Source organism: Astatotilapia calliptera, chromosome 1 (genome assembly GCF_964374335.1).
Source record: "Astatotilapia calliptera chromosome 1, fAstCal68.1, whole genome shotgun sequence".
NCBI lineage: Eukaryota > Metazoa > Chordata > Actinopteri > Cichliformes > Cichlidae > Astatotilapia > Astatotilapia calliptera.
In genome coordinates, this window is record NC_137422.1 from 24,382,430 (window position 1) to 24,397,637 (window position 15,208).

General features: G+C 39.5%; 2 protein-coding genes and 1 long non-coding RNA gene across 6 annotated transcripts; 1 reads left to right on the forward strand and 2 right to left on the reverse strand.

Moving 5' to 3' along the window:
- Window positions 1-43: 43 nt before the first annotated feature.
- LOC145429486 (uncharacterized) lies at window positions 44-2,556 on the reverse strand. Its single transcript, XR_013909736.1, has 3 exons — window positions 2,480-2,556; window positions 2,185-2,361; window positions 44-668 (listed from the first exon to the last, which is right to left on the reverse strand). It is a non-coding gene; the product is annotated as an uncharacterized LOC145429486 (long non-coding RNA).
- Window positions 1,277-10,211, forward strand: mthfsd (methenyltetrahydrofolate synthetase domain containing). Of its 4 annotated transcripts, XM_026169653.2 has the most exons (9): window positions 1,277-1,468; window positions 1,605-1,708; window positions 2,078-2,191; window positions 2,242-2,355; window positions 3,386-3,499; window positions 3,606-3,696; window positions 4,746-4,858; window positions 5,110-5,235; window positions 6,855-10,211. In XM_026169653.2, the coding sequence occupies exons 1-9, from the start codon at window positions 1,441-1,443 to the stop codon at window positions 7,605-7,607; spliced, it is 1,557 nt and encodes a 518-aa protein (XP_026025438.1). In that variant the 5' UTR covers window positions 1,277-1,440; the 3' UTR covers window positions 7,608-10,211. The 4 variants fall into 4 exon arrangements, with proteins under 4 accessions (XP_026025438.1, XP_026025397.1, XP_026025404.1 ...); XM_026169612.2 differs by lacking the exon at window positions 2,242-2,355 and having other exon boundaries at window positions 1,278-1,468; XM_026169619.2 differs by lacking the exon at window positions 2,078-2,191 and having other exon boundaries at window positions 1,278-1,468.
- Window positions 10,212-11,162: 951 nt separating this feature from the next.
- On the reverse strand, window positions 11,163-14,614 carry foxf1 (forkhead box F1). The gene is made up of 2 exons (XM_026169667.2): window positions 13,325-14,614; window positions 11,163-12,078 (listed from the first exon to the last, which is right to left on the reverse strand). The coding sequence occupies exons 1-2, from the start codon at window positions 14,301-14,303 to the stop codon at window positions 11,915-11,917; spliced, it is 1,143 nt and encodes a 380-aa protein (XP_026025452.1). The 5' UTR covers window positions 14,304-14,614; the 3' UTR covers window positions 11,163-11,914.
- Window positions 14,615-15,208: the final 594 nt, after the last annotated feature.

Below are 15,208 nucleotides of genomic sequence, written 5' to 3' on the forward strand. Positions count from 1 at the left end.
TATATACACACATATATATATATATATGTGTATATATAGTAAAACCTGACATAGATAATATAAGAGGGTTTTAAACAGAGACCCTTTGATGCTATAGAGTCTGGGTTACGTTAATTTTATTTCCTTTCTCCTTTAGTTTAATTTCTCAAAAACGTCTTAATGGATCAAAAATTTAGGAGGTAAATTACAAGCCATAATAGCCAGGAACTGAGATTTTAAACAGTTTTCACCAGCACATCTTAACAATTACTTCATCATTAAGTTTTTCAGATTATTTCCTGTTTCCTGCAAGATTGCTGTTATCACAGCTTGTCATTCGTGACAATCAGTTGCTGTTAAAGCGCACACTGAAGCCACAACCCTATCCTGCCTGTTTTTACTCCATAACAGATGCTGAAGTGGCCCTTTCCTTACACAGACAATAGTGCTCTGGAACCCTGCAATTTAATTTTTCTGGCCACCTTAAAGAATTTGCACCAGCCCATCCTGTCTTAATTTTTTTGTGTTAAGAAACAAACAAACAAACAGAAAAGAAAAACACAGAAAAGAAACAAAAGAACAAAAAACAAAACAAAGAAAATATAACAACTCATAACATATTTTTTATTTTGATGATTGATGATATGGGCGCTAACACATCAGTCCAGTGCTTGGGTGAGAAGTGTTGCCTGCAAAGCAAAATCAATACCATATAATTCAGAGTTTCCATTAAACCATTTAGTGACCCCATTCCTAACAAATGAAAGTGGGTATTTTCAGTCATTTTCATTCTACTGTTGGAGGATAATTTGGGTCCCACCCATGAATTTGAAAAATAATCCATGCTAAAGCATCTGTTGTGTAAACTACACCTGTCCTGAGACATAATGTAAACCTAGTTGTTGAAAAAGTGGTTCCAAAATAATGTTAAAAAATGCAAAATATCTCTTGATTGTCTTCCAATTGTAAAATAATGTTTAAAAGGAAATGATTATCTTACAAAAAAAATGGAAGAAAAAAAACCAGTGGCATACTCTTTTAATTTGGCTCATACAACTGACAAAGCTTTGACTGCTATTTTCCACATGCATCATTTGCTGTCACTATAAAAATGCATTTTGTTGTAAGGCATAAAGATCAAAATTTTAACAAAAAAGGTTTGAAATAATTGACTTTACACGTGTCGATAGTAAGAAAAATTAGCTTTTTCTCGACTGTATTTTCTGTATTTAGAGAAGCGCGAGTGTTCTGCTTATCAGACTACGGTTGCCTAGAAGTTCAAAACCACCTTTCCCTTTCGCGTTTCGTTAGGATCGTCCCTCTGAGCCACCGTAGCAATGATAAACATTGACAAGCAGCTGTTCCGTTAGTATTATGTTACAGAGCTCACGTGTACGATATTACTGCGTGGAGTGCATCCGAGTGTTGTAGAATAAACCTACCCGTGGCTCTAATAAAGCGATGGATCCCGTCATAAAAATCAACCCGGGTAGGTCAAGTGTTTTGTAAAACGTTTGTTTTGCCGTTGAAATTGTTGTTAAAGTCGTCGATTCGCTAAATGTGATGCTGAAAACGTAAATGTTGCTTCGGTTAGCGTTTATGTTAAACTCCAATTTTCTCTCCAGGAGGATCGAAATGGGACATTCGTCAGAAAGTTTGGGACTACATAGAAGAAAAGAATCTGGCAAACTTTCCGAGGCCCGTCCACAACAGAATCCCAAATTTCAAGGCAGGTTAAAGCAGTTTAGCTGAAGAGCTGCAGCGCAGTTCTCATTCAAATCAATGCACTGGCAGGTCAACCTCTGCCACTAGTCTCCAGTTTTTTCCTCCCTCCTTCTCGAATTAAAAAATATATATATACTTGAAAAAAGAAAGAAGAGGAAAAATCTGAGCCTGTGACTGTCTGGGTTATATGTAAAGTACTGTAAGTAAGTAAATAAATAACTGAAGAAAATAATAAGGGCTGTAGGGGTGAAATTCTTGCTACACTCAGGGTACCAGCACAGCTTCTGACTGATGTTCTTAAATTTTGAATCACTAATGGCTGTCTTGTCTCTGTGCATGCATACATGTCTTTTCCTGTGCACCTATTGACCAGGGTGCAGGTAAGGCATGTTACAGCCTTGCAGGCCTGCAGGAGTTCAAGTCCAGCCAGACAGTCAAAGTTAACCCAGACAGACCCCAGCAGCAGGCACGCTTTATCACCTTGGAAGTAAGTTGACTCGAGGAACCTATGATCAGATGCCTTCCTTTCTGCTGTAGGGTGCTTTTGCGGCCTGCGCCAAGGTGTTGGAGCTGCAGGCGTTCATCCACACATCTGAGGTGAAGGTGGATCCTGACAAACCTCTGGAGGGTGCTCGGCTGGCAGTGCTGCAGGTAGCACTGCAGTGTTGGAAAAAAACCAAGAACCAGAGTGCCTCAGGCTGGATTACATGATTTTCTTTTGAATTTTTAAATGCAAGCAGAATTTTAAATGAGAAATTTTAGACTGTTTTATTACTGTCTAGAACAGGGGTGTCAAACTCCAGTCCTCGAGGGCTGGTGTCCTGAAACTTTTAAATGTGTTCCTGCTGTAGCACACCTGAATAACTTAACTAGGTCATTAGCAACACTCTATAGTACTTAACTGCATGCTGAGGTGGCAACCCCTGAACCTGCTCAAGTAAATTGAAGTAAAGTGTTTGGAAAAATTTACTTCTAAAAGTACTTTTATTGCACCATGTTCATTCACTCATGAGCTGCTGTAACATGAATCAAATGGCTGAATTGCCACCTCAGCATGCAGTCAAGTTCTATGGCAGGGGTGTCGAACTCCAGGCCTCGAGGGCCGATGTCCTGGGTGTTTTAGATGCGTCCTTGATCCAACACAGGTGATTTAAATGGCTAAATGAGCTCCTCAACATGTCCTCAGGTTCTCCAGAGGCCTGGTAATGAACTAATCATTTGATTCAGGTGTGTTGACCCAGGTTGAGATCTAAAACCTGCAGAACACCGGCCCTCGAGACCTGGAGTTTGACACCCCTGTTCTATGGAGTCTTGCTAATGACCTACTTATGTTATTCGGGTGTGCTGCAGCAGGGACACATGGAAAAGTTTCAGGACACCGGCCCTCAAGAACTGGAGTTTGCACCTGTGGTCAAGAATTTGCTACATAAGATTGTTTAAGTTATTGTATAATATCCTGTAGGTTCTTTGTAAAGTCACATTTCAGCAACATCAGTGTTTTGCATCAGTTAAATTTAAATGTTTTTGTTTTTTGTAATTTTGCCATCACTCCACTGATTTTATTCAGCTCAGTTTTAATTTCTAGTCCTATTAAATAACTCAGGATCTTTTTTTTAATTTAATTTAATTTATTTTTATTTATTTATTTATTTTTAACATTTTACTGAAATCATTTTTGCAGGCACGGAAAACTTTGTTGGTCCCAACTCCTCGTCTTCGTACAGGCCTTTTCAATAGGATTACTCCACCTGAAGGGGCTAGTAAAGAACAACTACGCATATGTTCTTCCTCTCAGGTATAAATGTACTAATGTTTGCTCTTATTTGTCAGCATTGTCATTCCCAATAATGATAATTAGATTTTCTTTCTTCTTTCTTCTGAAACCTTCAAACCATCTCCAGGGTGTGAAAGACTTCAGTGTACCTGTTGGCCTGGATGCAAAAATTAAAATTGACCTGATGGTGGTTGGTTCTGTGGCGGTGTCGGAGAAAGGTGACTTATACACCATGTCACGATACTATTTCAGTTTCATATTGGTAACCTAAATGATTTATGATTGTGGGAGAGCAACAGAGCAGTGAATTCAAGACCAAGTTTACCATACATGCACTAAAATATATAAAATCTAAAGAAAATGCAGTACTCCTTAAATAGTAGTTAGAACCACGTGTGCAATTTACTGTCTATTATTGCAGAATAGACAATATTTTTTCAGTTCAAAGTGAAACAATTTTTTTCTTTATTTTCATATATACAATAGTAACACTGTTGGATACTTATATTAAACATGGCCAAAGTTTCAGCCAATGAGTTTAGGGTATATATAAGCCAGCTGAAAGGTGGCTTAAAGGAGACGAGTGAAAATGGTGTCACAGAGATTATGAACGGAGAGACTGCAGCAAGGTTAGTTTAGTCAACTGTGCTGCAGTCCAAGAGGAAAACTATGCTGCAAATGAGCTCAATAGGTCTCCTTGAACCTCTAAAGGTGGAAAAGGCAGCATGTGCTGCAAAACCTGCTTTTTCAAGCATGAATTTACAATTATTAGCTGAGTAATGAACAACATAGTCTGTTATTATATAGCGATTCTCCTAAATCACTACTTGGGTGATTATAAATTGTTTTATGCAAGGCTTGTTTACTACACAGTGGAAAATGATGAGAGGCTGTGCTGACTGAAAGCAGAATGGAACAAAGGTATCGTGATTGCTGCACGTGTCTAAGCCTATTGAGGCACTTCTGCACACTCTGCCAGCATAGAGGAAAAAGAGCAGAAATAAGATTGAGGCAGATGCACGTAATCAGATCCCTTCTGCTTATTGTGGCTTCTCCTGTGTTCTTCCCGCCATGTAAATTGTCTGCTAACCGCACTCCATGGTGATCCTCATTTCTAAAATGCCCAAGATAACTCATGCAGTACTGCAGCGAAACACATGTTTTACTGTAAGGCAGTATAAAGGAGTTTACAAATCTCCAAAAGGATTTCGTAAACTGCACAGTATACATTTTTAAATTAAGTTTCCCTCTCTGCCTTCCGCTGTAGGCTTTCGGATTGGAAAAGGAGAAGGCTTTGCTGACTTGGAGTATGGAATGATGGCTTCAATGGGTGCCGTGAATGAGTCTACTGTGGTGGTTACTGTTGTCCATGACTGCCAGGTTGGTTTGCGCATTCAGTTTGATCTCACTGAGCAGTTCAAATGTTTTATGGATCTTGTTTTGCAATAAGCAGCTTGTCCCTTTTTACAAAGCTAAAGAACACGTTGGTATTAAAATGAGGAATAATACAGTTTTAAATAAAGATGTGCAGCTCGAACTGACATGAACAGACATAATTTAGAGTTTTTTTCCTCCCACTTGTTGTTTCAGCATTAGTAATTTGAATACTTGAGGAATAACTGTGCTTTCAGGTGATGGACATTCCAGAAGATCTAATGGGAAGTCATGACCTGACTGTAGACTACATCCTCACACCGACCAGAGTTATTAAAACAGATTGCCAGTTGCCTAAGCCATGTGGAATCATCTGGAATAAGGTAACCTGAGTGTGCTTGTTTTTGCTTTGTGTAAAGCATAGTAGTTATTTCATAGTCAACTTGATTTTGAGAGGTCAAGGCTGGCCTGACCTGATACATGTCATTCCTCGTGTCTCCCCTCAAATCTCTGTGATGGATTTATCTAGAAGAGGGGCATACAAAAAAGCGTTCAGTAAAGCATAGCTGAAAGTAACTGATTTGAACACTGGAAAAATTATGACGTTAATGCCTTTATCTATGAAAGACTTAACATCTGTGATTAATGCTTCGCTCTTAGTATGTGGATTTCCATTACTGAAAAATAATGTTATTGGAAAAATCCTGCACCTTTTAAAAATGTTTTTCAGTCAATAATCTGATAATATGGATGTTCCAGTAAGATGACTTGCTCTGAAAGTATGTTTTTCATGAATGTTTGATCAGGTCTCCACCCCTGTTGTCATTCAACATAATGAAACCGGCATTTAGAGGGAGAATAAATGCCCAACACTAAATTTAAAAAAGGAAAAAAAAAAAAAAACAACTGAAGTTTTTGTGTTCAGAAAGTATACATTAGCTTGTACTAATCTCTTCTACAATTTAGGACAAGACGAGATATGACACTAGCACACATGAGTCTTTATAATTACTTCATGGGATCAAATATTAACATAGAGTTTATAGGAAAATGCGCTGCTTTGGTTACATGACAAAAATGTTGCGTTTCCTTAGTAACACTGCCCTCTAGTGGACACATAGAAAACCTACAGCTCACTGGAGGACGGTCTATCCAGCATTGTTTATTCTTCTGAGTGCACTTACTGTAATAATGCCATTTTGCCAAAAAAAAAAAATTCCAGTTATTTTCTTTTTTATTTCTTAGAAATAAAAAAAAATAGTTTTAGTTTTTATGGATGGTGTGTACAGTGCACACTTATGTAAAATTGTTTACTTTAAAAAACAAACACAGTTAATTAGTTTGTTTTATCTTGGGAATTTTACTGATATATTTATAGTGCTTTATCAGTCTTATTTACCACTCATTTCACATCATCGTCTGTATTTAAATCAGCCTGGACCATAAACAGCTTCTGATTTACTGACAGTGGCACAAAGATGAAATGTGTTTTTCCTCTTGATAATTTATCTTTAATTAGACATAGGTAAAGGTTATTTTTCTTATGTGGTAAGTTTGTGTGTAACCTCTGGGTTCCTTACAACATGCATATAAGTAAACAGGACCCAGTGACCTCATAGACAGGAAGGCCGCGTCTGATCATCAAAGGCTTCTCTGCCCAGCCACCTTGGCTCTGCAGGGGCAGGGGAATGACGGGTCAAACAGGCCAGTGTAAAAACAATAGGTCCGTATATCCTTTACAGGACTGGTCAGCATCAAAGTCTGCCAAGACACTTGAAGACCCAACAAATCAAGATAGCAGTCTTTATTTTTAACTGCTTGGGAAGTGAAATATCCTGCTGGTATTAAGATGGTTTTTAAGCATGGGCTGTGAGGAGCTATCAGCTTTCTCTTTATTATGAATAGGTGCATTGCATCGGCCCTGAGCAGGTCTGTTTGTATGCTGTGTGAGACACATTTTTTTCGTTTCAGCATTACTGAGTCTGTCCAGTTTTGTCTTCAGCTGGACACAGAAAAGCTGCAAAAGATCCCCATCCTGAAGAAGCTGCGTGCTCTTGAAGAACAAGCTGGAAAGGATGTAACACTGGGGGCAGCGCCTGTTGCGGCAGAAGCTGGTCTGCACGCCAGTCAACCCAAAAGGCAAACCAGACGGAGGCTGAGGCCAAACACACAGCAGGATGCTGAGGGAGAATCCAGCCAGGACTCTAGACTGGAAAAAAGAATAGCGGGAGAACCAAAAGCCAGACAGCATCTGACTAGAATGAATAAAGAAAGCAGAGGAGACGGCAAGGCAGGTAACGAGCAAGAAATTGGCAAGACAATAAAGGGAAAAAGTAGAGGGAACACAAAGGAGCAGGTCCCAGAAGAGGGTGGAAATGAAGTCAAATCTCAGCGTAAGCTCCATCTGAGTGTGACAACAGTTTATCTGGGAGGAATCCCTGCTGGGCTGCGTGTTAGTGAGCTGAAAACCGCCCTCCGAGAGAGGGAGGCCACTCCACTGAGACTCACCTGGCAGGGAGCTCAGCACAGGGCCTTCCTGGATTACAGTGACCCCCACTCTGCAGATCAGGCCCTGGAGGCTCTGCAGGGGCTCGCTCTCAATGGTCACAGTCTGCAGGCTGAACTGGCCAAGAGCCAGCGAGGAGGCAGGAAATCTGGACAATCCAGTAGAAGACCAAAACCAGCAGCGGCTCCGAAGTCTGAAGTATCAGCACCAGATGCTAAGAGTGATGCCACAGAAAAAACTGAGCAGTAAAAGCAGTAAGAAATATACCTAATGTAATGCTTAAGTTGTTTACAGTTTTGGACAACTGCAAACACCATAAAAGGAGTTGATTGGTTTTTTTTTTGCTTTAAAAAAAATATGAACAAAAATGTGATTTATTAGAAGAGAACACATTTGAACCTAGCAGGCATGACTAAATATTAACAACACCTGAAACTATGAGAGTAGTGAACCTTGTGCTGATTTGAATCCAGACAAATTCTATAACGACTAAGATTTTGCTATATGCTCTGTTAAGTGGGCTACAGGAGCTTTCTTTCTTTAAATTTGTCCCAATCGTTTTCTCTTCAAAGTGCCTTTATCAGAGATTCTTAGAAACACAACACTCATTTTCTCTTTCAGTCTACAAACTGCATGCAGTGCTTTTGCTACCATACAATAATTTAAAAAAAATAATAATAAAAAAGGCTAGTGCTTTTTTTTTTTTTTTCCTTCTCAAAACTAGCTGTCAGTATTATCACATCCATGATGTTGCCAGACCTGTTTGTCTGCATCCTACTTGTTTAAAAATGGGTTCGTTTTGTTCAAAATGGCACCTGCGTGTGGCAAGTCACAACATTTGATCATTTGAGTCACAAAACTGGGAGTAAAATATAACATTTTATCATCTAACAAAAGTCTAGCCACGCAGGCTTCTACCTTTGACCATTTTTGTCTTTTTCATTGTCCAAGTTCATCCAGATTTACAGAACTTGTGAACAGACTCCAAGTGTTTAAAGTTTAATGAACTTTAATGAGACTACAGAAATGTAAAGAGTTTACAAATAACCGTGACTTAGTTGTGATTTTCTTGGCTTGATTGATTTGTACATAACACGGGATTATTGGATAGTCTCTACTACTGTATGATTTTCTTTTTTCTCTTTTTTTTTTAACCATGAAAATCTAAAACAGGCAGATTACAACGATAAACAGGGGAAGAGCTAAAGGCCTCTATTGCTGCTGTTCTGTTTTCTTTGTTTTTGTTTTGTTTTTTAGCTAGCGTTCATTTTTACAGTTATATTTGCACCATTATAGTGACTAAATACAAATTTATTCATTGTATTTGGTGTGGTTGGGCCAGTGAGAGAGTGATGCTGCCCTCAATATTAGATAAATTTGCTCCACATGACTTTACTTATTTCTTCACTAAAGCGTTTGACTGTACCCGTTAACACTGAGTGTCTTTTTATGAAAAACAAACAAAAAAGAAAATTGATGGATTATAAATGTTCACAAGGTTTTGCAGAATTTGGAGATCCGACTCTGAAGTTCCCCACCACCTCAAACCATCGTTCTCGTGAAGAGGCAGAACTATGTTGTTAGTGGTTAAATATGATATTTCAGGCCCGTTATTGGATTTTCATAAAACTTGATGTGTTTCACCCAGTTGTAACATATAAAATGCCAGCTTGTAAACTTGAAATAGTTTTAAGCTTAAAGAAAACTTTAAAAGATTAATTCATTTTTGCAGAGTGACATTTTTCTTATTCTCTGTTTGGAAAATGTGTCTGTTAACATTACCTTCAAACTTCTGTAAACCCAAGTGCTAGATAACCTGCCCAATGACTCTATTTTTTTTTTCTTCTGTTTACACCTGTCTCTGTAGCTGCACTGCCATTACCTAAGAAATTAACCCATAGATGTCCTGTTTGCACTAAAGTCTTGGCAGGATTGGGACACAAGCAGTGTGTCTGTCTGCACAGTACCAGGCCTCTGGCTTTTTATGGAGCTGTCATCCAGCCCTGGCCAGGGAACAGCTGTGGAACGCCATCTTTCTCCCTCAGCCCTCCAGAGCACTGAACCTTGGCAAATGTCATCAGTTTGTTAATGCTCTGTTCCACTGCTGTTAAGCCTGCTTACCCCTGTGCTCAATGGCATGCTCGTTTTACTGGGGTTCAGTCAGTGGTCATGTGGTGAGATTGCAAAGCGTATCACTGTGGAGCATGTTACATCCCCTTGTAAAGATGTAGTTGTACACACAAACATCAGCAAACATGACTTAACCGTCAAGATTAAAGAAGATAACAAAAGGCCTCAAACCGCAGTTGGTTTACTTAATCTAAATCACAAGCATGAGCATCGGATTAATCTACACTGACTGTGTTGATGCACTTAATAGATTGTACCCACCATACTCTTACATTAGGAACAACTTTTTAAACGCCATAAATGTTGCTTGAAACTTGAAGAAATTTAAAATAAGAAACGACGTCCGGATTTTTTTTTATTTTTTTTTTAATGATTTGCGGTCATTCAGATGAAAAAATTGCCAAATTGGTTTTAAGCCGCACAGACATGCGTGTTTGTGAATGTCGAAAAACAACAGTTATAATTAATGGATCAGAAATCTGATAAAGAAAAAAAAAACGTGTCCCTTATAATAATTTGCATCTGTAAAATTAAAATATTTTGACTCTGAGATAAGATAACCAGGATTTTACACAGTACAATACACGTTATGCGTATTATTTATGAGTACTTTTAACTGCTTATTATTTTTGTCTTTGCAGTATCATGAGTGGTATATCTATTTTATGTAACAAAAACAACTCATTTTAGATGAGAAATAAAGATGTTCTTCTTTATGAAAAATCGGCCCTACTTTTTTTTCTTTTTCATTTTCTGTTGTACAATTACGCATTTTGCGGAACACTCCAAAACTAATTATTACAAAGTTATGCTCCTTAAATTAGATCAGCGCAATTTATTGTATTTCCACCATGGCAAGAAATGTTCTTTGGACAAATGCGTCTGAGGAAAACAACTGCCTCACTGCCAAAGCAACGGGACTGCTGCAGGTTTTCACCCTGTAACCAGACGCGTGTGAGATCTCTGCCTCGGATTTGTTACGCCTTAACTACTGCACACTCTCAACAGATCGAAGACATGTTACGATTAACCTTTCAAACCCTTGACTGTTAATGTTCACCAGTCGACCAATGGATTGGGAAAAGTTTAGTTTCTTCTAATAATTCTAATTTTCAAAGTTGGACGTCAACTGTAGGTGAAAACAACAGACTGCTGCAGTAATTGCTTGAAATAGAAGACCTAACTGCACCACAGTGACAACTGTCTGTAGTACCGAGGGTACCGGTTGTGCTTTAAACCCCAAATAAACGAACCATCGCTTTACATTAAAGAATTGCAATAATATACATTTACACGAGAAGGCTGCTGAGGAATTGGACACACACACAAAAAAAGCTTCCCATCTTTAAATAAGCTAATTTGGGGTTAATTATGCAATAAGGATCACTGTCTTTGCATCTGTTTACAAGGCATGTTTGCTTGCAGGACCATCGCCCCCGAAAATTGTCTGTGTGCGATAAAATCGAAATGGATATCGTTTGGTGGAATTGCCGGCTTAAAGAGCCGAAAAGATATTTTATTTCTTAATGCTTTGTTGTAATATAATCTAAAGACAAACCCTCGCTGGTGGACCCTTTGCTAGACTCCCCCCCCCCCCCCCCCCCTTCTTCTACCAATGTATACAATGCTGAAAGTAATGGTGTACATATAGCTGACACAAAAGACATAACAGTGTTTACAATATATCCTCAATTTTTCATTTTAAAACAAATAATAAGCGTTCTGACAAATATTGCCAATAAAGCATATAACTCCTTGGCCAGTTCGCCTGAAATTAAAATATAGGCCTACAGAATAAATAAAAAGAAAGTTGCGCTTATAGGTTATTCAAAAAGTGCCGTCATTGTTTTTACACAGTATACAGTATATGGACTTACATTATACAGGCTATGTAACGTCCATAATTGTTCATCTCAGAATCTAACATTTGTATGCAAGTCCAAAAAAATGAAAGGAAAAAAAAAGGTAAAAACATGAGACGGGGAAATGTGTGCATTTTTTTCTTTTTTTTTTTTCTTTTTTTTAAACATTGACCTACTTTAACAAGATGAATACACAAGAACAAAAGTGTGAAGTGGTAGTCATCCGCTCTGCAGGACTAAGTACCAAACAACAGCAGGGTGTCTTACGCCCACGCTTTACCCCGCTGGTCGATGTTGATGAAGATGGCATAAAAGAGTTTGTTTTAATTATTATTATATATTATTATGTGGTTGCTTTCTAATTGGCCTGTCTCCGTGTCTCTGTCGCTGTGTGTAACAGCACAGAGAAGTAGTCCAATCTACTTGAAGCAGTGAGCACTCTCCAGGACTGGGGCATGCCTCTCAGTGGTAGTTTACTCATTCGTTGTTCATTTCAGTCCGTTTTGCTTCATGGCTCAAGTCTGTGACACCATCTTCTAGTCTCTAGACTGTCCACGGAGGACATCACATCACGCAGGGCTTAATGTCCTGGTAGGAGACCTGTTGGTGGTGATAGTAGGAGCCGCTGCTCGGTGAGTGCATGGCTGAGGAAGTCATGGCGTTGAACGAGAAGACGAACTCCTTTCGGTCACACATGCTGGGAGACTGGGAATGGTACCGAGGAATACCTGCAAAAAAGCATTTAAAACATGAATGGAAATGCTACTAATAATAATAATTTTAAAGGGTCACTTTTAAATGTAATGTACTTGAAGGCTAGTAACCTATGTTACCTTATGTTCCCCCAGTTAAGAAAAATGTTGTTTATAGTTCTGAAATAAAAAGTTATTTAAATGCTTACAAGTTATTTGCAACACGATTTGATTGGTAATCTTGCTGATACTAGAATTATCCAGTTCTACAGACCTTCGCTATGCGTTCTGGAAACCCTAATAATAAAACTGTTATATGTGGTGATAATAATAATAATAATAATAATAATAATAATAATAATAATAATATGCTCTATATCTACCATATTTTACCGCAAAAAGATTGCTGTATGTGTAGGCACTTTATATTCTGTGTAAGAAAGAAGTTTATATTTGTAAATTGAGCTTCACTCTATTATACTAACTGAAATGCATGCATTCCTCTTAGGGCCAGAGTCCATTTAGTAAACCCGATAAAGATTGTCAAAAGGGGAGGCGGGCTTGCAGGGCTAATTGACAGTGGCCCCTTTGCACGCCAGTCCCGGAGGACCGAGAGCCTCGAGGCAAGGCAGGCTGGACCTAACCGCGCTTGTTTTTTTAGTTTTTTTGTCCACAGATTGGCGTGACTCTAAACTCTCCCGGTAGACTCTTTCAACCATCTCTTGATTTATTATTTTTTAATACCACACGTTCAGGAGGTTTGAACCCCTCTGGTCTTCTGTCTGGGTTTTATTTTAATAAACCTGATTTATTATGTTTAATGATTCACAAAATACTGGAACTTTATTTACGAAAAAAGTGGTTAAGTTGTGTTGTATCATTTCCTTAATAGCCTTAATTCCAATCCCTCAATTATGCACAGCACAGATAAGCCTTATGTTTACTGACTGCAGAATAAATCCGGCGCATTTCAGTGTGATGCTCTTCAGAATTACTCAACATTTCCACTAGGCCCAAGTTTGGCGCATGATATGTGAAATAAAATTCTGTAAACCACAGACATATGTGGACAGTATATCATCTCTGTCTCTATCCTCTAATAACCAAAGCGTCTTAATTTGAATAAAATCTTTCGTTTCCTTTATCTTTGTCATAGCTCGCAAATGTTCTTTATATCATCAGGCCCGGCTTCTCTGAACCTTTTGCGCTTTTTTTTTAAATTAGAAAATTAAATATATATATATATATATATACACACACACACACACATATATAAACTTACCTTGTAAATCTGTGGTGCTGTGGCCATTCTGGTGCAGGTATGGTTGGTCTAGTGAATGTGTGGGCAAACTTGGCTGCAGTGGGTTCGCTCCTGGATTACAGGGGGACAGAGGCTGCTGCTTGATGTAGGAAGCCCCGTTATTCAATGAGGCCGAAGGGGCTGGAGCCCACGCAGAGGCTGAACTCGAGTATACGGGATGAGGCTCCATGACTCCTCCGCTGGTGAGCAGAGGGGAGGCGGAATTGTCGTGGTGGGGATAATCACTCCCAGTGGATCCTGTACAACTTCCCATGTAGGAATGTCCACTGTTGGTCGACAAGTGTGACATGGAGTGTCCGGACAGACCCATCCCTTCCATGTTACCTGCCAAGTGTCCATTCATCATCCCAATCCCACTGTCCAGAGACAAACTGTTGGGCGGACAGGATAGGCCCCCGCCGCTCCCTTGGAAGTTGTAAGACTCGGGGATGTGGTTGAATCCCAGGCCGTTCATCATGCTGTACATGGGCTTCAGCGCCTGGCACTTGCGCCTAAAACCCCTGGGTCTCCTTCTGAAGGAGCCTTCCTCGAACATAAACTCACTAGCCGGGTCAATAGTCCAGTAGTGTCCTTTCCCCGGTCGACCGAGGCCTTTGGGCAACTTAATGAAGCACTCGTTCAGGGACAAGTTGTGACGCACGGAGTTCTTCCATCCTTGGTACGAGCCCCGAAAAAACGGGAAGCGGCTCTGTAGAAACTGATATATTTCACTGAGGGTCAGGCGTTTTGTTGGAGAGCTCTGAATAGCCATAACTATTAAAGCTATGTAGGAATAAGGTGGTTTCTCTGGTCGTCGGATCCCTGCGTTTGTCTTTTTGGTTTTCGTAGTGGAGGAGGCAGTTTCCATCACCACCGTTTGTCCGTGTGGCTTCTCCGGAGCAGACATCGGGCTGCTCTGGGCAGGAGTCTGTGCTGGGGGCTGCTGAACCTCTGCCGTCATTAGTTAAATTTAATCTTCGAGACGGAAAACAAAAACAGAATTGCTTTTCCACCTATAAAAAATAGTAAGTTAGGTACTAAATTTGTGTCATAAAGAAAAAAAATCGAATAATGATAGTGGCGATAGAGGCGAAGGCGCGATTATCTTCTTAGCTGTTGCTTTTGATTCAGTCCTGCAGCAGTCTGAAGCCGGACCGCCTTGTACGCAGTGCCCGAAATGGGATAAAGAGAAGAACAGGAGCCGCTTTCCACTTCAGTTGGTGTGTTGTCGTGCGTCCGAGGAGCTCACTTTTTACTTATCTGTTGCCATCGGCGCATTGGAAGCTGTATGTCTTGGTCATCCTAATGTTGGGACCCGCCCAGTTCCCCGATTGCCCTCCTACTCAAGTGGTGGGCTGTAAGCTTGCACATCTGTGTGCGTTCACTTTTCAGTGAAATCTTTCTTTTTCCTCCGTCCTTACACAGAAATAGAGAATATATCTCACATATAACATTTAATTTCAAGGACCCATACGCTAACACATCCCTCAGAGCACAAATAAATTCAAATGCCCGTTAATGATTTGCATAAGCTTATACTAAGTGAATGCATTAGATTCAGCATTCGGATACAGATTTTGGCTTTGCTTGTTCTCTAATACGATGTTCTTTTTAGGGTTATGATCATTTTAACACTATTTATACAACTCATATCTGTTGTTAAACCTGCAAGCAGTATCCCGCCATTGCAGGCCACATAACCCAAGAGCCACACGACTGCAGCCTTGTTATGTCTCCTTTGTAATTAAAACGATTTAAAGAAAGCTACTTTATATCACATTTTTAGTATATGGAAAACATTTACCAGAGAACATGCCCCTCATATTCAAAACCACCCTCTTGATTTCTGTAAAAGATAGACAGGAA